Here is a 26569-nt window from a genome sequence, read left to right as displayed (position 1 = left end):
GATGGTCACAGTTTGGTGCTAGTTTATTTATTTTATTTTATTTTATTTTTTTGAGACAGAGTCTCACTCTGTTGCCCAGGCTAGAGTGCCGTGGCATCAGCCTAGCTCACAGCAACCTCAAACTCCTGGGCTTAAGCGATCCTCCTGCCTCAGCCTCCCAAGTAGCTGGGACTACAGGCATGCGCCACCATGCCCGGCTCATTTTTTCTATATACTTTTAGCTGTCCATATAATTTCTTTCTATTTTTAGTAGAGACGGGATCTCGCTCTTGCTCAGGCTGGTCTCGAACTCCTGAGCTCAAATGATCCACCCGCCTCGGCCTCCCAGAGTGCTAGGGTTGCAAGTTTGGTGCTAGTTTAGAGAGGCAATACAGTGTTGTGGTCTGAAAGGTCATTGAGATTTACAGCTTGGGTTTGCCTCCCAGCTCCACCGCTCATTAGCTGGATAACTTTGGGCTAATTACTTAAACTCTCTGTGCCTCAGTTTACTTGTCGGTAAAATGGGGTTATAATGATGGCAGATACTTTGTGGGATTAAATGAGTTAACATAGGGAAAGTGCTTGCTAGTCATAAGTGCTATTTAAGTTTGCTGTGATTATGTGTGTGTTTTTCACATGTTTTTAACGCTTGCTAATTTTCTTCTGAAATAGAGGGTGGAGCAGGCCTCAGGCATAGAACTTAAGGCATTCACTGCTATCTAGCTGGAATATAATGGCAGCATTTTATATTCATTGTCTTTTTTTTACGGTGACCTTCTATTTATGACCAAACCTGAGGGGGAAATAGGATCAGTGGTGAGAACTGTTTACGCAGAAACACTCAAGGCTATGTTCTACACCACGGCTTTACATCACCAGTGGTGGAAGAAAGCTAGTAACTGTCTCTGTGTGCACCTACCCTCTGTCCTAGTCCGTCCCCCACATCCTCTGTCCTGTCCAATGTGGCTCATTCAGGTACAGCAGTTTTCAACCCCGTCTTCACCACCCCACCTGCAAAAATGAAAGCCCTGGCATACACAAGCCTAAACAGAACCGACTTAGCGTTCAAGCCGGTGCCCAAGAGACATCTTTGAACCCAGACTTGGGTCCAGTGGGTTAAACAGTGCTCGGGCCCATTCCACAGCCATCAGATGCTGGAGGGCAGTGTCTGTCGCAGTGGGACTGAGCCGATCTCCCCTTGTTGTTACTGAACTGAACTTGGGTCTGCTTGCCTGGTGCAGCAAAGCCAAACACTGACACCGAGATTTGCAGCGAGAGAAAGACATTTATTGCAGGGCGCCAAGTGAGGAGAACAGGTAGCTAATGCTTAGGACCCCAACTCCCCGATGGCTTACAAGTAAGGGTTTTTAAAGGCAGGGGTACATTTCAGGAAAGCAGAAGTCATGGGCAAAATTGCAAATCAATACATGGGGCCAGGCACAGTGGCTTATGCCCATAATCCCAGCACTTTGGGAGGCCGAGGTGGGAGGACTGCTTGAGCCCGCGAGTTCAAGACCAGCCTGGGCAACATAGCGAGACCCTGTCTCTCCAAAAAATTAAAAAGGGAATTAGCTGGGTGCAATGATCCACACCTGTAGTCCCAGCTACTCAGGAGGCTGAGGCAGGAGGATCACCTGAGCCCAGGAATTCACCGTGATCATGCCACTGCACTCCAGCCTGGGTGACAGAGTGAGACCCTATCTCTAAATGAACAATTAAAAAAAAAAAAAAAGAGGTTATACATGGGTTTGGCCCCCAAAAGGTGGGATATCTTGAAGTAGAGGCTTATAGGTCATAGGTGGAGTGAGAGATTCTTTGATTAGTCATTGATGAAGGAAGGACGGCTTTGTCTAAAAACTTGAGGTCAGTAGAAAGGAATGTTAAGGTTGGACTTAACATGTGTTAGTCAAGATAAGGAAACCTGTTAACCATCATGTGCCAGAGTCTTGTGTGAGAGCAAGCCATAATTTACGGAGTCAGAGTGACCAGTTTAGTAAGACTGATGGCCTGTGGGCACAGCCCTGTCCAGGCCCTCAGGAAGAAACTTAGAACAAAGAAAGGTGATCAAAGTTCAGTCCTCAGTTCTTTCTTATCTGAAGTCTGTCTACGTGACAGTAGTTGGCATTTTCCCTCTGGTGGAAATCCTGGTTTCTGAAAAACAACTCAAGAACATATGTTAAGATGTTATCTTTTAGTTTCTATAGGAAACCAAAACAGCTTGTGACTCTTACTTGCCTGGGAGACTATTGTTGTTTAAGTTATTCCTGTCTTCTTGCTTACAGAGTTGCTCATTTACTTTCTAAGGCTAGCTGGGTGCCCAGAATTTCCCCTGAAGGGACTCAAGATTTTTCCTTTATTTCCATGCTTGGGGGGAGACTGGAAGGCCCCTAAGAGGTGTCCCTGCCTCACCTCATTATGACGTCATTCCATACCCCAAGTGAGTCATAGCCAACGCTGGCAACATTTAAGGCCCATCTATTCCATGTAACATTGGCTGCACTGGAAATTCTTGCAGAATTCCTGCCTGACCCAGGCCTCGTACGCCTTTCCAGCCTCTTCTTGTGTCATGCTACCCCGTATTCACTACAGTCCAACCACAGCAGCCACCTTCTTCCGACCCTCCCTCCCCTTCTCACCTGCACACCTCTGCCTGGACCGTGTCCCTAGCGAGGCACAGGCAGGGCCGGCTCCCTTCTCTGACCCCCACCCCCATCTAAAGTGGCCCCCTCATCTCTCCGCCCTAGTCATTTCCTACCACACTTCCCTGCTCTATTTTTGGTTTTGGTTTTGTTTTCAGCCTTGGTCTGAGACAGGTTTTGTTTTGCTTTGTGGGTTTTGTTTGTTTGTTTGTTTTTTGTTTTTTTCCACCCTGCTCTATGTTCTTAATAGAACTGTTCCTTTCTGAAAGTGTTACGTGTTAGGTACGGAGCCGAGAGGGAGACACACGAAGTCTCATGTGTAGCAAAATGCGGTTTATTTTGAACATCTGGGTGCAGATGCGTGGAGGTGAAAAAGGCAGTCACAGGAGAAAAGGGAAGAGCCTTGGGTTTTACAGAGGGTTTTCTGGGAGGAATAAATAAATCCTCTTCAAACAACCAGGAGGGATAAGGAAAGTAAGTTTCTCTCTTGCATTCCATTCCTCTATCCCCCTAGGGAACAACAGGGAGGGATAAGTAGTCCTTATCAGGAGGGATAAGGAAAGTAAATTCCCCTTTTCCATCTCATTCCCTTGTCTCCCTGGGTTCTGGCAAAGTCCATGTGCCTGATACGCCCCTAGGAAGCGGAGAGGGGTGGGTTTTATAGGTTTGGATGGAAGTTTGGGGAGGGTGAATTCTTTAAGCCTAACATCATCTATGTTGATTTCATTTCCTGTTCACTGTCCATCTGTCCACACTAGAATGTAAGTTCTAAGAAGGCAAGAACGTTTCTATCTTGTTCACCTGGTAGCTCTAGCACCAGGGACAGTGCCTAGTTCATAGTCAAGGGCTCAGAGATGCGCACTGGAAAAAGGAAGGAAGAAATGGCAGCCTCGGGGAGAGGTCAACAGGGCACAGCAGACTCAGAGCCTCCCATCGGGACTCTGCCTCTGGCTTCCAGAAAACACTGCCGGTGTTGAATACTTGCCATGAACGATTCAGCTCTACCACCAAGGCCACCGCCCACAACTCAAGCTTAGCACCATGTAAGTGACACAGATGTCACGAGGTACATCTAGGGAGTGTAGTCCATTTCACGGCCAGACTCCTGTGGTGGCTGAGAAATTCTTCCTCTGAGACATCTACTCACTGCTCCCAGTTCTGACCTCTAGGACGGACAGAATACACTCATTCCCTTGTCCTCCAACCAACGTTTGCTGAGGATCCTTAGAGTGACAGGAGGCAGAACCCACACACCTGAAAAGACAAAGAACACAAGTGTAGAAATAAACAGACCACCCGAATGAGAACAGAGACAATTCATTCAGAGCTTGCTCTAGCAAGGGAGTCAGCCACTGTCACTTGTGTTTGGCAGAGACTCAGAGGCAGGCAGGGAGTGGGAAAGCTGTGTCATGCAAAAAATGGGAGGCTTCAGGTGTGCCCTGGCTGGAGGTCCCTGGCACAGAGGGGCGGGAGGCAGGCTCGTTAGAAGTGGGGCATCTGATGGGTTGGGTTGGGGGCGTGTTTGGCTTTCTCAGTGAGTTCTGAGTTGGAAGCAGGAACAAAAAATAGGGAAACTGGCAGTCATTGACCCAACCCTGACCATTCTGGGACAACTGCTGCAGCAGTTGTGGGTCAGAGTTCTATTGTCGCGTTGTCTGGCCATTGTATGTTTGTAAATTTAAACAAGGCAGGACATAGCGAGCGACATAGCCACATATCAGGGATGGGGTGGGAGGTCAGGAATGGACGGTCTCCCCAGGGAAACTGATCCAGAGCACAGGCTTCCTCATTCATCCCTTCCCTCAGCAAGGCGGACTTTGAGACTGCTTTAAGGAAGGTCAGTCGAAGCTAGCAACGCTTGGGGATCTGTATGAAGGGAACCCATACAGATGGGCCACGCCCTCTCAACGTGGCGCTCTCTTTCCACAGCGTTCCGTTTGCCTCTGGCTTTTGTCTTGCAGAGGCTGCAGGGGAACGAGCCCCAGTTTTCAGCATGGGGGGACTCTGAAGATTGGCTTTCGACTCACAGTTTAAAGTTTGAGAAACTCACCTTGGCCGACCTGATAAGTCAGGGCACAGCAGTGCCGTAAGTCCGAAGCCATTCCCCGCCCCCCACAAGGCTGCTGTGACAGGTGCAGCCCCCTGGACCTGAGCAACCCCCTCATAAGGCTTTGCTTCTTCAGGGAGGACGGCACCAGTGTCCTGCAGAAAATGCATCTCTCCACCCAGCTCATCTGCCACTTTGAATCGAAGCTTTCTGAGTAAGTATGTTTGTCAATGTCCTCCCAACACACTAGAGCGCAGGAATGATCTCATTTCAGCAGACTGAAAGTAACTTTGTCAGACAGCTCTCTCTGTGGGACCTTGGACAGGTCTCTTCCCACTTCTAGCCCCAGTTTCGTCTTTTGTCAAATGAAAAGGTTGGATCAGATCAGTGTCTCTCAGTCTTTAAAAATCCATGGTCCCAGCTGGTCCGAGTGCAGTGGTGTTTACAACTAATTGATCACAACCAGTTACAGGTTCCTTTGTTCCTTCTCCACTCCCACTGCTTCACTTGACCGGCCTTTAAAAAAAAAAAAAAAAAAAAATCCATGTTCTCTTTGGATGAACACCTAAAACCTCACGGCTTCATCTGATGTTTGATGGTTAAAAGTGACTGCTTTTGGGCCGGGTCCGGTGGCTCACACTTGGAATCCCAGCACTCTGGGAGGCCTAGGCAGGAGGATCGCTTGAGCTCAGGAGTTCGAGACCAGCCTGAGCAAGAGTGAGACCCACCATCTCTATATAAAAAAAAAAAAAAAAGTGACTGCTTTCAATGTCAAATTGGTTGGGTTCATTCCTGTGTATGCCAAAATATGCATGCATCCCACTGCTAAACCACATTTTAATAGCACGTGTACACATGCAAATATATACACACAAACACATCTCTTGATAAATAAACTACTTGATCAGTAAATAGGATGGTTCTTAAGATTCTATCCTAGCTATAATGATCTGGGATTCATGATTACTGTTTGCCAGAGGTTTCTTGAAAACTTATAATAATAGCTAACATTTATTTTTATTTTTTTATTTTATTTATTTATTTATTTATTTATTTTGAGACAGAGTCTCACTCTGTTGCCCGAGCTAGAGTGCTGTGGCATCAGCCTAGCTCGCAGGAACCTCAAACTCCTGGGCTCAAGCGATCCTCCTGCCTCAGCCTCCCAAGTAGCCAGGACTACAGGCATGTGCCACCATGCCCGGCTAATTTTTTCTATATATTTTTAGATGTCCAGCTAATTTCTTTCTATTTTTTTAGTAGAGATGGGGTCTCGCTCTTGCTCAGGCTGGTCTCGAACTCCTGAGCTCAAACGATCCGCTCGCCTCGGCCTCCCAGAGTGCTAGGATTACAGGCGTGAGCCACCGCGCCCGGCAACATTTATTAATGTGTCAGAAATTCTGCTAAGGCTTCATGCATTATCTTATTTAACCCCTATAACAAGTCAAATGTTGTATTACTCTCAAGCCACTTAACCAGAAGTCAATTGCTAAATGGCCATTCAGAGAATGAGCCATTTGCCAAATTTGTCAAAACCTTTTAACTGTAGATTTTATAAGGTTGGAAAGTTAAACAGGTTTTAAAGAATTCTGCAATATTCTGGTTGATTAGTTTTAATTGGGAATTCAGCATTTTAAGGAAGTCTATTTAGCTAATTGGTCATTTGGCAAATTGATTTCCAGAGAGCTGGCTTTCAGTAAATTAACTTTTGGCAAATTGACTTGGACAGAATCCTGCTATTATCTTCATGTTGGAGGTGATGAAACTGGGGTTCAGAGAGGTTACCGCCCCTGTCCAAGGTCACACAGCTATTAAATGGCGGAGCTGGATCTTGGACACAAGCATGTCTCAGCATAAAGCTCATTCTCTTAGCTCTATTCATATTCATGTATCCCTTCTGACTGTACCCACCACCGACTGTCCCATGATGTCATATCCAAAGGCCTTCCTTGTCCTCCCCTTCTAGGCCCCCAAATCCCACCTGCCCTCAGTGAGGGCAAGTCAGTGAAATTCAAGTGACTGAGTCCTTACTTTGTGTACCTGGTAGGTGCTGGTCTCCAACCAGCCATTCGGATGGTTTGCAATAAGGGAAGTTCAAGAGGTTCCCCTGGCTACTTTCAGAAACTAAGTTATTTTGTTTATTAATCCAGCAAGAAACTGCTGCTAAACTGCCTCTGTTGGGCCTTTATGGTCAATCTCCAGATGAAACAGTTTCATCTGAGAAGACACAGATTTGAGCAAGTGCAAGGGGATTCTTCCACCGTCCTCATGAGAACGCACTCCCCCATGCCCCGAGACCTACCCTCACTTGGCCGCTCACGCCTTGTTCCACCAAACCAGGTCATTTGTAGTGTGTACTGCATCACCAACAGAGCAGCTCCACACCCAATCCCTTTCACAATCCCCTCGGCGTTTCACCTGGTGCCCTAGAAAACTAATATCTTCGGTTTTGCCTTTGCTACATTTTGCTTTACATTCTCCCAAGTCCTTAGACACATTTAAAAAAAAATCCCATTCATACCTTCCTCCCATGTGTGTAAGTGGGTGTTGCTCAGTGACGAAGCTGACTGTGGGTGATGAGTCTTTCTGGTATTTGACAGAGCTATTGAACTCTATCAACAGAGACTTCAGTGGCTCACAGAAAACAGCAAGAAGGTAACAGGCATGGATTTCCTTCTTTGCCCCTTGCACTCATTCCATCCCTACTTGTCAGAAGCCTTCCAGTTGCAAATGATAGACCTCCAACTTAAATTGCCTTGAGCTAAAAAAAAAAAAAAAAAATCTTAACCTACATCAATGAAAAACCCAGGCACAGCTGCATCCGGGTACTCAGATGGTGGCATCACTTTGTCTCTGGGATTTGCTTTCCTCTGGGGTGGTTTTATTCTCCCAACGGCGTGGGAAGATGGTTACCAGCACCTCTAAGCTTACGTGTCACCAGCTAGACATCTCTAGTCCAAAGGGACCTCACTTCCTGTTCCCTGTACCCCCTCCCAAGTCCTGGGACCATAGCCAAGGGGTTGAAATATACTAACTGTCTGGGCTTGGAATGAGCGCTCACTCCTGGGGAAAAGCAGGGGTTGGGGGAGTGAGGGTGACTGGGGAAGCCCCCCGCAAACCTCATGGACTGAGAAAGGCAGCCAGGTGCACGTGGAAAGCCAGGGTGCCGTCACTAGGAGGGGGAACAGATCCTGGGAAGGTGAGAACCGCAGACCACTGACCCTCAGACCCGTAATGAGATTTATAAGACTAAGGTGGATTATCTGGACATAACTTTCCTTAAAAGTTTGGTTAAACACTTTCCTCAGACCCCAAGGGTAGAAGAGTGATCAAGAGCAAATCAACCTTTGCTTGTTTTAGCTTAACTTCCTCCAACTGCTACTTTTCTGGCTCCCCATTTGCTTACACCCTTAGGCACAATCTTCAAGTCTTGTTTTAAACCCTCAGACAGGCAGATGCTGAAATTCATGTTTCCCCAGTCCCCGCCTCTCCCCAAGACCAGTAGGTGACAACATAGCGCTAAGAGGCTCCTTCGCTGGCTCAGACTATTCAGCGCATGCGTGTCTCCAGCTATGGCACGCGCCCTCTGGTTGCCCATGGCAACAGGCCAAGAGGACCTCGGGGTGGAACCCTCACGGGCTCCAAACACATCCATTTGGAGAATGTTGCTCTCACCTCCCCACCCCCATAACGCCCGTACTGGCTCCTTTGCAGAGTGGGCAGTGATTGAGAGGCCCCTCCTGCCCCTCCCCCTTTCCGATGGAGCTACAGAGAAGCCAGGGAAGAGCCCAGATAGCATCCCAGGGAAGTGATCACCTCTAAAGGAATCCACGCACGAGGCCTCGGGTGCCCGGGCAGCCTGGAGTGAGGGACAGACCATCACTGGTCCCACTTCCCCTCTGCTCTGTCGGGAAGGCTGTGGGCAAGTGGCCTCACTTCTCTGGATCTGGATCTGCACAGGACGAACGCAGGGGTTATAAACCAGTGGTAGGCAGGATGAATCTGGCCCACAGCCATGTTTTTCTTGGCCCCATAGTTTTAAATATTTTTCGAATTAGTTGCCAAGATTTTAAAATCCTGGGATTTCACTTTTATGTCTCTTGAAAGATGAGAATCTCTGGAATTGCTGGGCTCCAACTCCCTCTTATGTCCCTGTCCAGTTATTTCTATGGAATAAATGTCTAGACATTCAATGGCCAGGTGTATGGAACGCACGTTTTCACTTACAAAAGCTCTAAAGCTCTGATGGCAGCTTTTTTAAAATTTAAAAAGAAAAGAACTGGCTCTAAATTTTAACTTCTTGTAGCCACCCACTCAGGATTGGCAACATGCTGGCAAGCCTCACGCTCCATTTGGGTCATGGATTTGGCAAATCTTTATTGTCAGTGCGTATCAGGCACTGTCTAGGATCAAGGGTATGAACGTGACCAATATGAAGGTCCTGCCTTCATGGAACTTATAGCCCAGAGGAGGGGGACAGAAAATGAACAAATTAACCCATGATACACAAGGTCGGTTAGTGGTAGTGCTAGAGAAAAATATAGCCGAGTAGGAGACTAGAGGGGAACAGAAGGAGGGCTGTTCAAACAGACCGTCAAAGCACCCACTCTGAGGAGGAGATGTTTGAACAGACACCCAGTGAGGTAGTGAGCCCTGCCGAGACCTAGGGGAGAATGTTTCAGGTGGAGGAAACAGCAAGTGCAAAGGTCCTGAGACGGGAATGAGGTTGGCATGTTCCTGAAGCAGCACACGGGGCAGTGCAGTGAGGACAGAGTGAGCAAGGTGGGGAGAAGAGATGAGGTTGGACAGGCAGGTTCAGATCAGGGAGGGTCTGATTCCGAAGGTGAGGTTCTGAGCAGGAGAGCAGGGGCATGATCTGAGAAGTCTTGAAAGGATCACGCTGGCTGCTGCATCCGCTGACTATGGAGAGCAAAGGTGGAAACAGGAAGATCAGGCTAGGTGAGCACGATGGCAGCTTAGACTCGAGCACCAGTGTGGATAGAATGAGAAAGGGTGGATTCACGGCACAGCAGGAAGGTCAAGCTGGCAGGACTTGCTGATGGATTGGATGGGTTTGGGGCAGGCCAGAGTGCTGGCCCGATATTGAAGGCCCTTTACTGAGATGGGGAAGGCTGAGGGAGGAACAAGTATGCGGAGGAAAGCCCAGCGGTCTTGTTCCAGACATGTGATGTCTGAGGGATGTACTAGACATCAGACAGAGATGTGGAGCAGGCTGTTGGGCGTATGTGTCAGGAGTTTCAAGAGAGATCTGCTTGGAGATGGACCTTGGGTAATCGTTTGCATTCAGATGGTATTTAAAGACGTGACACTTGTGAGCTCATGAGGGAGGGAGTGCAGAACAGGGGTTGGCAAGCAATGTCTGGAGACATTTTTGGTTGTCATGGCTGGGGGAGAGGAGAGGGTGTTACTGACGTCCAGTTTGGCAGCAGCCAGCGATGCTGCTCAGCGTCCTACCGTGCACAGGGCAGCTCCCCACCACAAGAATTATCCAGCCTTGAATGTCAATAGTGTGATTGGCAAAGCCTGGCATAGATAAAGAAGAGCACGGAAGATAGAGCCCTAGCTCAGTGCCTCTCAAATTTAACATGCAGCCAAATCACCTGGGGGTAGTCTTGCTAAAACGAAGACGCTGATTAGGTAAGTCTGGGGTGGGACCGGAGATTCTGCATGTCTCATGAGCTCCTGGGAGATGCAAACCCTGTTTGTCTGCAGCCCACACCTTCAGGAGCACGTTCCCAGGCCACTCCAGTAATTCAGACCTTGGAACAAGGAGGAGGGTCTCTCTGACAAAGAAGGACTGGCCAGTGAGTGGAAGGAAAAGCAGGAGAACACGGTCACCTGGAAGACACGCGTCCTAAGGGTTTCAAACTGTGTCATCTGCTACTCAGAGTTCAAGAAAGTTGAGGATTTGGGCTTTGGCCATTGGGCTTGGCAAGAGGGAGGTCATCCATCACCTGGATGAGTGTGGCTTCAGAGGAGTGGGGAGGTGAGAGCCTCATCTGAGTGGGTCACAGAGAAATGGGAGGTGATGACATGTTGCTAACATGGAAATCAGGGAAATGAAGCAGCAGCAGGAGGGAGAGGTGAGATCCTGAGAGGTCTGTTTCTTTTTTTTTAAGATGGGCACTATGGTGGCCTGTATGTGGTGAAGGAAATTGTGCAATAGATGGGGAGAAAATGACGATCTGGGGAAGGAGTGATGACAGGAGCAAAGTCCCTATTTGGCAAGAGAAGATCCACCTGTGACAGTGAAAGGGTTGGCCTTAGATGCATTGTAACTGGGGAAAGGTAAAGTGTGTGGGCATAGAGGCAGGTAGGTTGGTAGGTTCTACATGGAAGAAAATTTTTTTAATTTTCTTTAGTTTGTTTCTGTTTTCTTTTCTTTTTTTTTTTTTTTTGAGACAGAGTCTCGCTTTGTTGCCTGGGCTAGATTGAGTGCCGTGGCGTCAGCCTAGCTCACAGCAACCTCAAACTCCTGGGCTCAAGCGATCCTACTGCCTCAGCCTCCCGAGTGGCTGGGACTACAGGCATGCGCCACCATGCCCGGCTAATTTTTTGTATATATATATATTTTAGTTGGCCAGATAATTTCTTTCTATTTTTAGTAAAGACGGGGTCTCACTCTTGCTCAGGCTGGTCCCGAACCCCTGACCTCGAGCGATCCACCCGCCTCGGCCTCCCAGAGTGCTAGGATTACAGGCGTGAGCCACTGCGCCCTGCCTGTTTCTGTTTTCTCAGTAAAATTGGAGGAAAAAACCGCTTGACGGGAGAGTTGGAGGTGTGTTGGGAATGTTGGAGGTGTGAGATGTAAAATACTCATCTCTGAGAGGAGAAGCGTGAACTGAACAGGCAAATTAGGTCTCCAATAAAGTAGGATTTAAGGCAAAAGACACGAGATGGAACCTGCTACCCCTAAACAACTTTCGATGTCATACGAATGACAGTTTCAATCACAGTGCAGCTCTACAGGATGGACACTCGTGTGCAGAATCAAACGGCAGTGACATGTATTAACATACAGACGGTCCCCGACTTAGGATGGCTCCACTCAGGAATTTTAAACCTTTACGATGGGTTTGTCAGGGTATGAAATGAGTTTTTTGACTTAAAATAGTTTCAACTTACGGTGGGTTTATCGGGATATAACCCTATTGTAAGTCGAGAAGCATCTGTATAGTGACAGCTGTTATAACAGGAAACTCACAAAAATACCTTCATTGGTAGAGAGGGCAAAAAATAAATGAGGATATAGAGAAAGAAGATAAACTGATATAATTAGCTATCAAACTTTATATCTTCAAGCAAAGGATACTTTTCTATAGTCTCCAGATTTCCTATAATAAATATATGTTACTTTATAAGAATGAGCCATGACTATTAAGGAAAAAAACCGTTTAAAGAATAGGCTGCCTAGAAGTAGGAGCATGAAGTCAGGACATTGGGTTTTGCTTTTTCCCCTATAAAACGGGGCTTCTGTCTGCTTCTCCGGGAGGCAAGGGGGCGTTTGCAACAGCTTCTGGGCCAGGCTCAGGAGAAACAGAGTTGTGCTGGCTGTTCCTGAATTTCCTGAATGCCCTCTCTGGTCTTAGGCATTTGGCCTCATCAGGGGGGCCAGAGTCGGTGTCCTCATAGATGTGTCAGCCATCAGCAGTGGCCCTCAGAAAGAGGAGTTCCAAAGTGACCTCATGGTAAGTCTCTGCCACAGAGAATAATGGAACCTCCCCACCGCCCCCACCGTCCCCTTCCTGAGCCTACTAACCTGCAAAACAGGGTATTTTGTAAAGAACAGTTCACACTTAATTAGCACCTCTGGTTAAAGAAATTTGTTGAGTTCTAAGAAATCCAACCCCAGAGTCATTTTCGGTTGCAGCGTGAACTTCTAGTATTCTCACCACAGTAGTATTTCCCAACTAGACACCTTGCCTCAAAGAGCCCACAGATCCCTGGAAAGAGGAAGGGGGACAGCAATCAGCTGGTGGCTGACTCCAGCACAGCAGAACAGAAGCAAAGGGCTTCGGACCTTGCTGGATGGAGGAGCTACTCTGGTTTCTTTGGAGTGCAGGCTCCTGTTGGATACTCACCAGCTGTAGCTCGAGAGCATCGAACAGGCTGACATCGTCCCCATTGCTCCATCCCTGACTCACTTGCCTTGGAGAGAAACCACTGCCCCTGACCTCTGTCCTCCCTCCCTGGGTGCCACAGTTAAGTGCCAAAGGTCCAGCCGCAGCACATGCCAAGAAGGGCAGCCAAGATGCTGACCCCACACACAGGAGACCCAGTGGGCGGGAAGCAAATGTCAGCTTGGGGCCAGCCGCTGAGCTGGGCCGCAAGCAGCACTATTTCAGCACAGCTCACAGCCCAGCCCAGAGGGGCCAGCAAGGCAGGAGAAGTGAAGCCAGGCTCCATGTGCCCCTGGCTCTGGGAGCCACTGACGTCCTTTTATCCCACAGAGCCTCATTGATCAACAGCTAAGCCAGAAGGAGAAGCTGTTTGTCCTGTCCTTTGGCACCACGACCCAGTCCCTCTGGCCAGACCCCGTGGAAGTCAACCCCTCCACGTGAGTAGCTACCCAGGCTCCACCAGGATATTTACTTGTTCATTTTCCTCCCTAAGTGTCAGTGTCGTAGTTGAATGATTACGGTAGAAACCTCAAGACCCCAATAGCTAAGTGAGTACAAAGAGACAATTCACAAAAGCAGAAGCACAGTAGCCAATAACTTTTGGAAAGATGTTCACCCTTAGGAGCAGTCCACAAAATGAAAGACAAGACAACCACAAGACATCATTTTTATCCAGCCGACTAGCAAAGATAGTTGTATTATTGTGAAAATAACACACGCATGTTTTTAAAAATCCCAATAGTGTGAAAGGATAAATAATAATAAATGAGTCTCCCTCTCACTCCAGACCACTTCTCGTCTCCAGTAACCGTTTCTTGTATCTACTTCCACAGACAGTCTTTGCACATATACATGCATCTGCGTGTTTACCCTCTTATTAAACATAACCAGGAGCACATAACACTGGTCTGCACCCTGGCATTCTACCTAACCTTCAATATCATTCTCTGGCAGTGCATAGAGATCTACCTCATTTGTTTTAATGGCTACATAGTATTCCACAGCATAAACATCCTTTATTTGGGAGTTTCGAGTTTGGGGGTTTTTTGAGGGATGGCGGGGAGGTGTGTAAGAATTTCTACGTCCTTATGCCAATAAAGTAGAAATTTCTTTTCCACAAAGGCAGTATGCTCAATCACGCATACCATGTGTTAGGTACCATGATGGGCACTTTACACGTATGATTGTGTTTAATATTTATAGCCACCCCATGGAATAGGATTATTATCCTCGTTTTGGAGATGAGGAAGCTCAGACTCCAGTTAGGGAAGATGCCCAAAGTGGCAGAGCCCCGCTTGGATTTCAGATCCCAGGAGAAACCACCTGCTTGGCTTCCCGGGAGGGAGGCCCCTTTCCCAGCACTAGATGTAAAGGGCACTGTGTCGTGTCCAAGTAGAGAAACCCTGGGTTCCTGGCAGCTCTGACTTTGAATCCCAGCTCTGACAGTCCCTGGGGGATCTTGACTAGTCCTTTAACTCTCTTATTTGCAGAGCAAAGCCAACCGTACCTACTTTTCACAGAATTGTTGTGAGAAGGAAATGAAAAATGAATGCCTGGCACGTGGCAGGTCCTCAGTGAATGAGACATTTTTTACTCTGATTTCCACTCTGGTTAGACCTGGAAGTCACCTTGAGATCACCTACCCAAAAGTTCTTCAACACTGGTCATTCCTGAGCTTCACTTGTCATATCCCTGTGTCACATCTGTGCCATGTGTACTATTCTTTACTTGTTGCCACTTGTACTATTATCAGTTTACTTATTTATTTTTATTTTTAAATTTTTTTTTTTATTACCAACTCGATGTATTATTGAAGGAAACTTTCTATCAATACCGTCACTGAGATGCCCATATCACTTGCCGTAATTAGAAAGTAGCCATATAAATAAATACAATGAAAGCAAAACAATTTAAAGACATCAAATTCCAGCCTGAAACCTATTGGCTGGAATAGGCACGAGGCCTGGGACTTGTTCTCACTGTTCAAAAGGGAGACTCAACAGTTATGATAATGGAAGACAGACTTATTATTAAATAGCACCAACCTGAGATTTTCTTTTTGAGAATTTTGATTTTTTGAGGTAGAGAGAGCAGAACTCTTTCACTAGTGCCATGCAAGCTATTTAAGCAAGAAAGTACCAAGTTAAGTCATTTTTCCTCTTACCAGTGGTGTATATCCCAGACCATGTGGGACGTGGCCACACAGTCATGGCGCCCTCTCTTAGAGCCCTCTTGGGGTTGGGGGATGAACTCCAGGCCTCATGCTGAGTTGGGTGTGGCATGGTGGGGAAGAGGGAACTCAGCCTCAGACCCTCATACAGCAGTTGCTTAACTCTGAGCCTCAGTTTCCTTATCTACAAAATGGGAATAAAGAGACCAACCACTTCAATGAGTTATTGTTAGGCTTAAATGAGCTAGTATTTGTCCTGGGCCTGACCCCTAATAAGAGTATATAATTAGGTCACTGTTGTTGTCTCCCCCCAGCCTCCAGGAACTCAAGTTCTGGGTAAAGACACTGCAACCTGACGGAGGCAGCAATTTGCTGCAAGCCCTGAAGAAAATCTTCACCCTAAAGGGGCTGAATTCCCTGGTGGCCATAATGGGACGCTGGTAGGTCTACTTTCCTAAGTGGGTAACAGACTACATGCAGGAGGTTGAAGAACCCAACTGCTGTTTGAGAAAAGATCGTGGAGCCTGACTCTTCACACATGCTTGAGAGAAGGATGTCGTTCACAGGCCACCCCCCCCATAGGTGGGGTGGGGCAGCCAGGGCCTGTGTCCCCCCAACCCTACATCCCACACAGGTGACCGGGGTCACAGACGGTCAGTGAAGAATGGGTAGATGTTTTCTGGGAGCTACCGTTTTGCTCTGGAATGTTCTCAAAGTGATGTGACGTGGGGTGCCCACTTCTCTTCTCCTGTCTCCTCCGCAGCCCAGACCAGCCTTGTGAAATCCTATCTGACTACATCCAGCAGTCCAGCATGGGAAGGGACCTCATCACCCACGTCATCACCTACAAATGTGGTGATCAGGTGCCCCCTGTACGTACCTGAGATTCTCCAAGATTTCCCTTGGATTTGGCAGCGGTGAGCTGGGCCGGCCTGTGAGGCTCCCTGCCTGGACAGGCCCCCAGGCTGTGGACCAGAACACACCTCCCCTGGGGCCTGGTTCTTCCTTTGGTAAAACGGGAGTTGGGAGGTTCAGTCAAGGAAAAAGCTTGTTAGAGTGTTGCCGTTGCCCTGGGAGGGCTGACCCTGTCACCATGCCCACAGGCTGTCCTAAAGAACCTTGCAGAAGCTGTTGGGGGCTACTACCACTGCTACGGCCCAGGGACGGAGGTAAGCCCCCTGCCAGCACTGCCCCTCCTCCTTTCTCTCCCTGCCTGTCTCCGGGCTGCGCCGGGGCGTCTGGGCCACGGCCTTACTGTGTGCTTGTTTCCCTCTTCCCTCTGCGCCCCACCCGACCCATATTCAATGGGTTTATGCAGGTAAATCAGGTTAAAATGAATATATGGGAGGAGCAGGGACAACCTGAAGTCACAAGAGATCCTTTGGTCAGTGTGTACGTTGAGTTGATTGCATGCCTGGGAGCCTAGAGGCCTTTGAAAGCTTGGCTGGCAGAATCCTCAATCACTGTCCTATTGCCATTAATACAGGTCTCACCCTGCCTGTGCCCCCACCAAAGCCCTGAGTCTAAAACAATTGCCTCAATCTTTCTCCTAGTTAGACCCCTCCTGCTGCAAGGGACCCATAGTAGGGCAGAATGAGCAGTCGATCTTGTACCAATCCAATCATTAGTGTCCTTGTCCCAGTTAATAACTACATCCCATGTACACAATGGAGGTAGCCATGAGCAAACATGGATGCAGACCCATTTGGCAGATGGAGAATCCGACCGTCTGCTCAGCTAACAGGCTGTGCCTTGGCTACCATTGATAACCACGAGTATGTGAGTGTTTGCATCCCGCAAGTGTGTTCAAGCATCACAAAGTCTAGCATTTCATCCCACTGACCCAAGGTCAGGCAACACCCCATCTTGACACCTGTCATTGCCCAGACTCTGTTTGTAGGTGCCACAGACCCCAGAGGCTAAGAAGGTAAATGAATGAAACTGGCTGGTCTGAGAAATATTTTATCTTCAAACCTGTGGCCCTCTTGGCTTACCTATTGTTTTCCTGCTCTGGGTGGAGAGACGCTCTTCTTTAATATGAGCAAAACAAGCAGTGCAAGGATGACAAACATTACAACTGATTTTCTGACGGGGAGCAACAGAGAGTGGCGACAGGGACGGTGACAAACTAGATCACATACACCGGTCTAAAGAGGCGGCCTCTTCAGCCCCAGCCCGTGGTTGCTCTGTGGGAATGTGGCTTCAGTATGCAGGTCTTCTGACGTTTCAGGAAGAGCCAGATATCTGGATGATTTGTGGGTGTGATGTATTTACATTAAAGAAATTCACAGAACATAAAATTAGCCTCTTTGAAGTGAACAATGGGGTGGCATTTTAGTACGCTCACAGGATTGTACAACCGCTGCCTCTATCTAGTTCCAAAACATTTCTGTCACCGCAAAAGCAAGCCCTGTACCCATTAAGCTAGTCACTCCCCATTTCCCCTCCCCCAGCCCCTGGTAATCACCAATCTGCTTTCTGTTTCTGTGGATTTAACTATTCCGGACATTTCACATAAATGGAATCATACACCTTGTGTGTCTGCCTTTCAGTTAGCGCGATGTTTGCAAAGTTCATCCACGTTGTAGCACGTATTGGAACTTCATTCCTTTTTATGGTGGAATAATATTCTATTGTCTGGATATACCATATCTTGTTTGTTTATTCAGCTATTGATGGACATTGGGGTCGTTTCCACCTTTGGCTATTGTGAATAGCACTGCTAGGAGCATGAGTGTGGAAGTGTCTAAGTCCCCATTTTCAGTTACTTTGGGCATATAACTAAAGTGGAATGGCTGGATCAGATGATAATTCTATGTTTCACGTTTTGAGGAAACTCCAAACTGTTTCCGCAGCAGCTACACCACTTTACATCCCCACCAGCAGCATGTACAGGGCTTCCAATTCCCACATCCTCACCGACGCTTGTTATTTTTCATTTTTTAAAATTATCATTATACTTACCTGGCAGGGGAGATACCATGATCATAAAATTATCATTGTTAGCATAGCCATCCTAGTGGATGTAAAGAATTTCTTTGCATTTGTAAAGTTAGAAAACCCTTCAATTGTTCAAAAGCGCTGCAGGCTGATACCATGCAAAGGAACAAAATGCGTTTGCAGGCTCCACCTGGCACACGGGGCCCAGGTGTTAACATCTGGCTTAAACAGGCTGCCACTTAACTTCAGGCATTCACCTGGCTGCCTGCCCTTTCCTGCCTTGGAGGCTGCTGGCAGCCAGGTGAGTTCTGGACGGCTGATTGCTCCCCCCGCCCTCAGCTCTACGCCAGCCGGGACGTGGATGAGCTCCTGGCAGAAACCCAGAAGGCCCAGAGCGTCCTCAGCCACGTGCAAGCCCTGCATCGCAGCAGCTCCAGCAACCCCTGTGAGGAGCTCACCTGCATGATGAGGGAGGTAGGTAGTGCGGGCATGGATTCTGGAACCTTCCCCCAGAGGCACTTGGCCGCCTCCCTCCATCCTGCCCTCTCACCTGTCTTTCCAAGGCACAGCTACCAATGCCCTCACTTCCTGAAAGTAAAACAAGGCAAGGCCACAAAGATCCTGGTGGATTTTCCAACTGAAAAATTTATTTCAGAGAAAGACCCACCGGCTCCTGCCACACCCTCCATCCTGTCACTGTCCCTTCTCTTCCCCACACCTTGCAGAATGACGAAAACCTCAACCACATAGAACAGACTGTCTTGAAGAGAATCATTCCCACTCCAAGCACCTCATGTAGGTCAAGCATTCCTATTTATTTTTTATTTTTTCGAGATCGGGTCTCACACTGTCACCCAGGCTGGAGTGCAGTGGCATGATCATAGCTCACTGCGATCTCCAACTCTTGGCTTCAGGCATCCTCCTGCCTCAGCTTCCTGAGTAGCTGGAACTATAAGCACATGCCACCATGCCCAGCTAATTTTTAAATCTTTTATAGAGACACGGTCTCGCTGTGTTGCCCAGGCTGGTCTCAAACTCCTGGGCTCAAGTGATCCTCCCACCTCAACCTCCCAAAGTGCTGGGATTATTGGTGTGAGCCAGTGCACCTGGCGACTTGGTTCATTTAACATCAGCAGAATAACTCAACCAGCACATGAATGCACATGCTGTAAAAGCTAAATGCTGTGTATACTACACAGAAAACTTTGCTGTGTACAGGTGAAAAGTGAGCATGCACTTATAGCTTCATTGATTGAAGGTGTGGATCTGAAGTACCAGGCATTTTGACCAACGGTAGTGAAAGAAACAGAGCACTGAGAGTCTGGGACCTTAAATTTTAATTCCAACTATTCTATAGATTATCTATAAATCATAATAACTATTAGTATTATAATTATAGTTCTCATTTACCGAGTGTTCATTATAAGGTAGGCACAATGTTTAATTCTTTAAATCCCTTTATTTTATCTTCACAACAGTCTGAGCTAAGTCTACTATTACTTTTTACAAATTAGAAAACTAAAGTTAAGTGGTTATATAACTTGCCCAAAATTACAGAGATAGAAATAGATTGAATTTGGATTGAACCCAGGTCTCTCTGATGCCAAAATCTTGCCAGGAGTTTCCCAAAACGAAGTGATTGTACTACTCGTGGTTTGCCAGATGGCTTTAGCTGGGACGTAGATTAATATATTTTTTAATGTTATCTATTTAAAACTAGCTCATCATGGTTGTAATAGAGCTTTCTAAAATTATTTGAGTGTGAAAGAGAGTGGATTCTAAAAATTAAATACAACCGGGCTGGCGTGGTTGCTCATGCCTGTAATCCCAGCACTTTGGGAAGCTGAGGTGGGATGATTATTTGAGACCAGAAGTTCAAGACCAGCCTGGGCAACATAGCAAGACCCCCATCTCTACCAAAAAAAAAAAGGAAGAAATAGCTGAGCATGGTGGTAAACACCTGTAGTCCCAGCTACTGGGGAGGCTGAAATGGAAGGATCACTTGAGCCCAAAAGTTAGGGGTTACAGTGAGCTATGATTGCACCACTGTACTCCAGACTCAGCAACAGAGCCAAGACCCAGTCTCTAAGAAAAGCATTAAATTCATAATTAAAAATCTTTAATGTTAGCATGTTTAATTTTTTTTTTTTTTTTTTTTTTTGAGACAGAGTCTCACTCTCTTGCCCCGGCTAGAGTGTGGTGGCGTCAACCGAGCTCACAGCAACCTCAAACTCCTGGGCTCAAGCGATCCTCCTGCCTCAGCCTCCCAAGTAGCTGGGACTACAGGCATGCACCACCATGCCCAGCTAATTTTTTCTATATATATTTTTAGTTGTCAATATAATTTCTTTCTATTTTTTTAGTAGAGACGGGGTCTCACTCTTGCTCAGGCTGGTCTCGAACTCCTGAGCTCAAACAATCCACCCCCCTCGACCTCCCAGAGTGCTAGGATTACAGGCATGAGCCACTGTGCCAGGCCACATGTTTAATTTTTTAAAAATATTAATAATACATTGGTACTCAGATACAGCAAAATTCATGAAGGTGGTGCTCAAATGTCTGAAATTTGGGAGTTGCTGTTCTACGTTTTGCTTCTATGCTAGCTGTGTAATTTAACCTCTCAGAATCGTAGTTTTTCACTTTGTAAATGTGGGCAAGGGGCACCTGGGCTGGATGAGGACTCCCTCAATGAGTCGGTGTAGGAGTTACTTTTCAGTTCCCTAAAGTAACTGTATTTTGAGCCCTCGGAGGGGTGACCTGTCATCTTGGAGTCTGTGGTGCTGGTCTTAACAGATAAGGAAGGGACAAGGAGGATAGGAAAATGAAAGCTGCAAGGGTATGTCCCCCTTTGCCCCTGGATATACCAGAAATCTCCAAGGAAGGGGACAGGGACAAAGGGGGAGAGAAAGGCAGAACTGCCTTTAACCTGCCAGGTAACGTTTCGAGACGCTCCACTCGGGGAGGCTGGACAGTGGCAGAGACTGCCCAGCTCCCAAATACCATTATGTGACGAGGCTGTTCTAACTTCATTTAGATTTCTACAGAGACTGCAAAAGGGCCACTCACAGGTCTCTTGCCTAAACCCCCAAAGCATGAAGCTCCTCTCACAATCGAGTTCCCAAACTTGGACGTGACTTCAGCAGAATGGCTAAAGGTCAATGGTCTGAAAGGTAAATCCCCAGAGCGGGCAGAACCTGGGACACAGGTGACCAACTAAAAGGCTTAAACCCTCTGGGGCGCCCTGGGCAGTGCCTCAAACCCCACCCCCACTATTTATTTTTTCAGCCAAGAAATTAAGCCTTTATCAGGTCCTGGCACCCAATGCGTTCTCTCCTGTGGAGGAATTTGTGCCTATTCTCCAGAAAACCGTGTCATCCACTATCCATGAGGTAATTCGCATTCATTCAGCGTTCTCGCCAGTGCCCTGCAGGGGAGCTCCTTGGTGGCTTTTCCCATTTTCCTACATGTTCTGGCAACAAGAGTCACAAATGTCCGTGAAGGCCCATCTGGGTTCCCAAACCTAAGAAACCAGAACAGTATGTTCTGAGGTCTCCGACTCTGCTCTCTATTGCCAACACCCTGCGAGCACATCTTAGTGACTGTGACATTCAGAAGAGCCAGCAAGGCTGGCTTGCTGTCGGGCACAGCTCATGCAGGGACCACTCTCCTGAAGGGCCTCTGTTGCCAGCTCCAGACAAGACGATGACCTGGCTGCGTGGTGGTGGTCGTGTGTGTGGTGGGGAGTGGGGGTGAGGAATCTGCCGAATCTACGTTCAGAGCCCGTTTTCCTCTCGTGCATCTGATTTGGAGAACTCAGTGCCCAAACTGAACTGGAAATCCTTTCCCACACATGCTTCTGTTCACCCTTGCTGAGCGCAGAAGGCAATGGTGCAATTCGAATGGCACGACGGGACAGTGAAGAATATTCACGTGGACCTGCCCTTCCTCTATGAGTACCAGGTCAGCGATGGGTCCAATCCGTCAGAACATGGGACGCAGGAAAGGGGAACGGGAGGAAAGTGCTGTGGGCTGTGGGGACACCAGGCCATTGACCAAGCCCCCTGCTGTAAGGAGACACTGTATGCACCACCTACAGGCGCCTCTGGAATTTTCTCCACCCACTTCCCCAGCCAGGGACCCAGATGCCTCAGACAAAAGTTTCATAATCCTCTGGGGCAAGATCTACCTCTTCTCCATTTGACACAGTCAAATACTTTGACTCCCCTTCCTGGTCTTGGCAGATTTGTCCGTGATTTAGTAGCACAGTCACACTACCTGGACACCGGGGGACTTGGCACTCCCCTCCCAGAAGCCGGCTGGCGTGTGCCCACCTCCCCCAGGCCCTTCATGCCCACCCGCCGAACCTCACTGTGGCCCGTGCTTTCGCAGAAACAGCTCAGCAGAGCTATGCGGACGTTCGAGAGGCGGATTGAGTGGCTCTCTCTGGCCAGCAGGAGAATCTGGGGCACTGTCTGTGAAAAAAGGTACCTTTCCCCGGGCAGTGCTCTTGTCCCTCATGGGTCTGGTGTCGGGGGGCGGGACACAGCATTTATCCAACTCCTGAGTTCCCTGTTGGTAGCACCAGAAGCCATCACTTAGATTAGGGATCTGAAATCTCTCAGTGGAACCCCCGGAGGAAGAAAAAGTCACCACCACCGTCGTGAACATTGATAACATGATCGTTGTATCACTCAGGATTCTGGCAGTTAAAGAGCAACAGGAACTAAATGCAAATTGGCTTAAACAAGACCAGTCTGATTAAGGTTACTGAAAATGCTAGAATAGGTTTGATTCTGTCTTCAGGCATGGCTGGGTTCACAGGTTTATTCAGATCAGGGGCAGGATGGCCACCCGAAGCGCCCAAACTTAACCTTCTACCAGCTTAGCACCCCAGGGCTGCGGGCACCAGCCCATCCGAGAGCCATTCACTCTGGCCTGGGTGATGAGATGTTCTGATTGTCCAGGGTCAAGCACCTACCCTGGAAGCTCGGAGTGGGGTCAGCTTCACCCAACCCAAAGGCACTGTTGGGGGCAGAGTGTTTCCCAAAGGAAAATCAGGATACGGTTGCCAGAGGAGGTAAGGGACGCTGAATAGGGAGAAATAATAGGCCATTATTATCATTTTGTACCTCATTTCATGAATCACCATTTATAAAATATTATGCTTTGTAATATTATACATCTATTATATAATTTAACTCTCGGCCGGGCGCGGTGGCTCACGCCTGTAATCCTAGCACTCTGGGAGGCCGAGGTGGGCGGATCGTTTGAGCTCAGGAGTTCGAGACCAGCCCGAGCAAGAGCGAGACCCCATCTCTACTAAAAATAGAAAGAAATTATATGGACAGCTAAAAATATATATAGAAAAAATTAGCCGGGCATGGTGGCGCATGCCTGTAGTCCCAGCTACTCGGGAGGCTGAGACAGGAGGATCGCTTGAGCTCAGGAGTTTGAGGTTGCTGTGAGCTAGGCTGACGCCACGGCACTCACTCTAGCCTGGGCAACAGAGTGAGACTCTGTCTCAAAAAAAAAAAAAAAAAAAACTCTCAAGGCAACCCTATGAGGAGTCTTAGTATAAATAGTTTATAGTTAAATACATCACAGATCAGAAAGGTTTTGTGACTTGCCTAAGGCCACACAGCTGTAGGAAGTGGAATTTGAACCAAGGTCTTCTGATTCTAAATCCAGTGGATTTTCTTTTGTTATCCTGAGCTGTCTCAAAAGGAGAATCGGGGGGAAGAGGTGGGAATATAAGATTTAAAGTAGTAAAAGGAGACAAAGACCAAATGGGGCTGGGAATCTTAGAGAGAGAGCAAACAAAAAGATAAAAACATTTCCCAAGGGGCCCACATACACTTAGTTCCTTATCTTACTTGCTCACCTGGTTTCTGTTTTCCCTATAAAGATCCCAACCTATAAAAATATTGAATGCTAGTTCTTTAAAGAATTGATGGAAATCACTATATGAAGCCACTACCCCTTAAATCATCTCCACCACGAGACTTTATTCCACTGTAGAACCTCCTGGGAGAGAAGGTTCCACAACGCCCTTAGTCTACTGTTATAAACCCACCTCTGTTGCCCTCAAACAACAGAGAAGATTTTGGCCAGCTGTGACGTTGGCATGCAAAATTCCCCTGGAAAAAACTTTAAATAGTAAAATGGAACAAAATAAACATTATCTGAGAGATTCGGTTCTCCCCGTAAAGCTTGTGTTTCCTTGTAGGGTGGTTATACTGCTCGATGTCTCTGTGACCAATTCCATGTACATTATTCATATCCAGCACTCCCTGCGACTGCTGCTGGAGGAGCAGTTGTCCAACAAGGACTGCTTCAACCTCGTCGCGTATGTTTCTCAGGGTCTGCGGCGGCGAGGGTGGGTCTTGTGCGTTTGGATGCCATCACTGGGCTGCGGCTTCGGGACACAGCTGGATGATAGATACTGAAGTTACAGGCACCCGGCATCCTAGGATGGCCATCCGTTTATCTGATTTGGGTGATCTTGCTTGGGGCACTGAATAATTAAATGGTTGCAGGACTGTCCCACTGGGCCAAAGGTGATAAGTGGCCCCAAAAAACAAGGCTTGATCAGCCAGGATAAAGTAACTCATTGCCCCATTTGGCTTTGGAGCCGGTGAATGCAAGAGAGAAGGCAGGTCCCCAACCGTGCCTGCATCTTAGTCCTCAGCCCGGTTCTAGCAAGCCATGCCATTTCAAACGTTTAGGATTCTAATTCTAAGTTTAAATACAAATCTTATGTATTACGTTTAAGTTTATGTATTTATAAATGGTATGCAATTTTTTAAAACTATAGTTTTAAAATTATATATTATATATATTTTCCTTCCTTCCTTCTTTCTTTCTTTTCTGTCTTCCTTTCCTTCCTGTGTTGAAACAGGGTCTCACTCTGTTGCCCAGGCTAGAGTGTGGTGCCGTGATCACAGCTCACTGCAACCTCAAACTCTTGGGCTCAAGCCATCCTCCTGCCTCAGCTGCCCAAGTGGCTGGGACTACAGGCATGCACCATCATGCTTGACTGATTTTTCTATTTTTAGTAGAGACAGGGTTTCACTCTTGCTCAGACTGGTCTCAAACTCCTGACCTCAAGTGATCCTCCTGCCTCAGCCTCCCAAAGTACTAGGATTACAGGCGTGAGCCACCACTCCTGGCCTATAGTTTTTAGAATTGTATACCATTTTAACTAATTAGGGAAGACACTTGAAGTATACATTTTTACACAACTTTACACGAAATAGAGCTTATTCTAAACCTATTATGTCAGCAGTTAATTTGAGATATTATTCTATAACAGAGCCTAATCTTTCCCTAATAAATTCTACAGAAAAATGGTTAGAGAAACATCTAGAGAGTATTTCAATTCACTTATCTATCCTATCAACAGAGTTTGTTTATTCATTTATTTATTTCAGAGGCAGGGTTGCCTAGGCTGGAGTGCAGTGGCGCAATCATGTAATAGCTCGCTGCAACCTCCAACTCCTGGCCTCAAGCAATCCTGCTGCCTCGGCCTCCCAAAGTGCAAGGATTACAGGCATGAGCCACCGTGCTTGGCTTTGGCAGAGTAGGGCCAGGAAATCCTCATGGAGGACGTGCTCCTTTAGCTGAGTCTTGCCAGAGAGTAGGTGTTTGCCCAGCACATGGGAATGATGGGGTAGTGGGGAGGAAGGGTGTTCCGGTCGAGCCCCCACCCCCACCCCCCAGGCTGCAGCTTGACTGCAGAGGGCCAGGGAAGTGAGGAAGTGCCGCATAGTGTTTTTCCAGGGAGCTTGTCATAAAGGGAAAAGAGGAAGGAGAGAGAAGTTGCTGGAAGAATAGCTCCCCAGTGGAAGGAGGGAGCTATTTTTAAGTATGAAGAGGCTTAAACATGTATACAGAGAGGCAGGGGGAAGAGGGGAGCTCAGGGCAGTTAAGGATGTGTCCATGTGAGGGGCAGCCGAGGGGCAGTGTCAGAAGAGACTGGCAACGGGGAGGTCTGGAGCCCCGGTGGAGGAATTGATCTTGAACGACAGACATGACACCTTTTCCTTGACAAACGGGGATAAATCCTCTTCTCAAGGGTCTTAAATTCTGTCTTACAGGGCAAATGAGATGATGTATATTTTTTTAAAAGGAATTATAGTATGAAAGGAGAAGGGGAGATGGTGGGGGTTGGAGGGGCGACACAGGCTGGAGCTCAAAGCCGACCCCAGCCGGTCCTCGTGCTGTGTCTCGTGCTGGAATGTGTCGGTGACCAGCAAGGAAGTTTCGTGGCTGGCCCAGGCCAGTGACATCCTGACGTTTTGGGAGTGTCATCAGAACTTTGCCCCCTTAAAAGCCTGTGGAGCCCAGAGCACTGGGCCACAGCGCAGACATGGTCCCTGCCTAAGAACAAGCCCTCTTTGCTTCTTCAAAGGTTTGGAAGCGCAATCGAAAGCTGGAGGCCGGAGATGGTTCCCGTGAGCCACGACAATTTACAAAGCGCGTGGCGGTAGGTGTCGGGCGGAGTCTGTGCTGCTGTGTCCTGGGGCAGCCTGACAGGTGTTGTGTTCTCTGTTCCCCTCTCCACCGGGAAAGAGCTCTCTAGCATCCCTGTCCTCAGATATCAGAAACCAACGGCCTTCTGCTCGGGGCTCGTGGGGGGCCTCCTGCAGCACGGCTG

General features: G+C 47.7%; 1 protein-coding gene across 1 annotated transcript in view; it reads left to right on the top strand.

Annotated features, from left to right (window-relative positions):
- The window catches only part of VWA3A (von Willebrand factor A domain containing 3A), a 53361-nt gene that overhangs the window by 5983 nt on the left and 20809 nt on the right, over window positions 1–26569 (top strand). The window contains exons 4-18 of the mRNA XM_069485686.1: window positions 4580–4704; window positions 4802–4879; window positions 7263–7317; window positions 12273–12371; window positions 13134–13240; window positions 15288–15413; window positions 15737–15845; window positions 16077–16142; window positions 18253–18387; window positions 20948–21083; window positions 21199–21302; window positions 21793–21873; window positions 22303–22397; window positions 24140–24259; window positions 26324–26398. Coding sequence (XP_069341787.1) covers window positions 4580–4704; window positions 4802–4879; window positions 7263–7317; window positions 12273–12371; window positions 13134–13240; window positions 15288–15413; window positions 15737–15845; window positions 16077–16142; window positions 18253–18387; window positions 20948–21083; window positions 21199–21302; window positions 21793–21873; window positions 22303–22397; window positions 24140–24259; window positions 26324–26398 — 1511 coding nt within the window. The remainder of the gene's footprint in view (window positions 1–4579; window positions 4705–4801; window positions 4880–7262; window positions 7318–12272; window positions 12372–13133; window positions 13241–15287; window positions 15414–15736; window positions 15846–16076; window positions 16143–18252; window positions 18388–20947; window positions 21084–21198; window positions 21303–21792; window positions 21874–22302; window positions 22398–24139; window positions 24260–26323; window positions 26399–26569) is intronic.

This window comes from Eulemur rufifrons, chromosome 14 (assembly GCF_041146395.1).
Source record: "Eulemur rufifrons isolate Redbay chromosome 14, OSU_ERuf_1, whole genome shotgun sequence".
NCBI classification, from domain to species: domain Eukaryota; kingdom Metazoa; phylum Chordata; class Mammalia; order Primates; family Lemuridae; genus Eulemur; species Eulemur rufifrons.
This window is presented reverse-complemented; position numbering and strand designations above follow the sequence as displayed.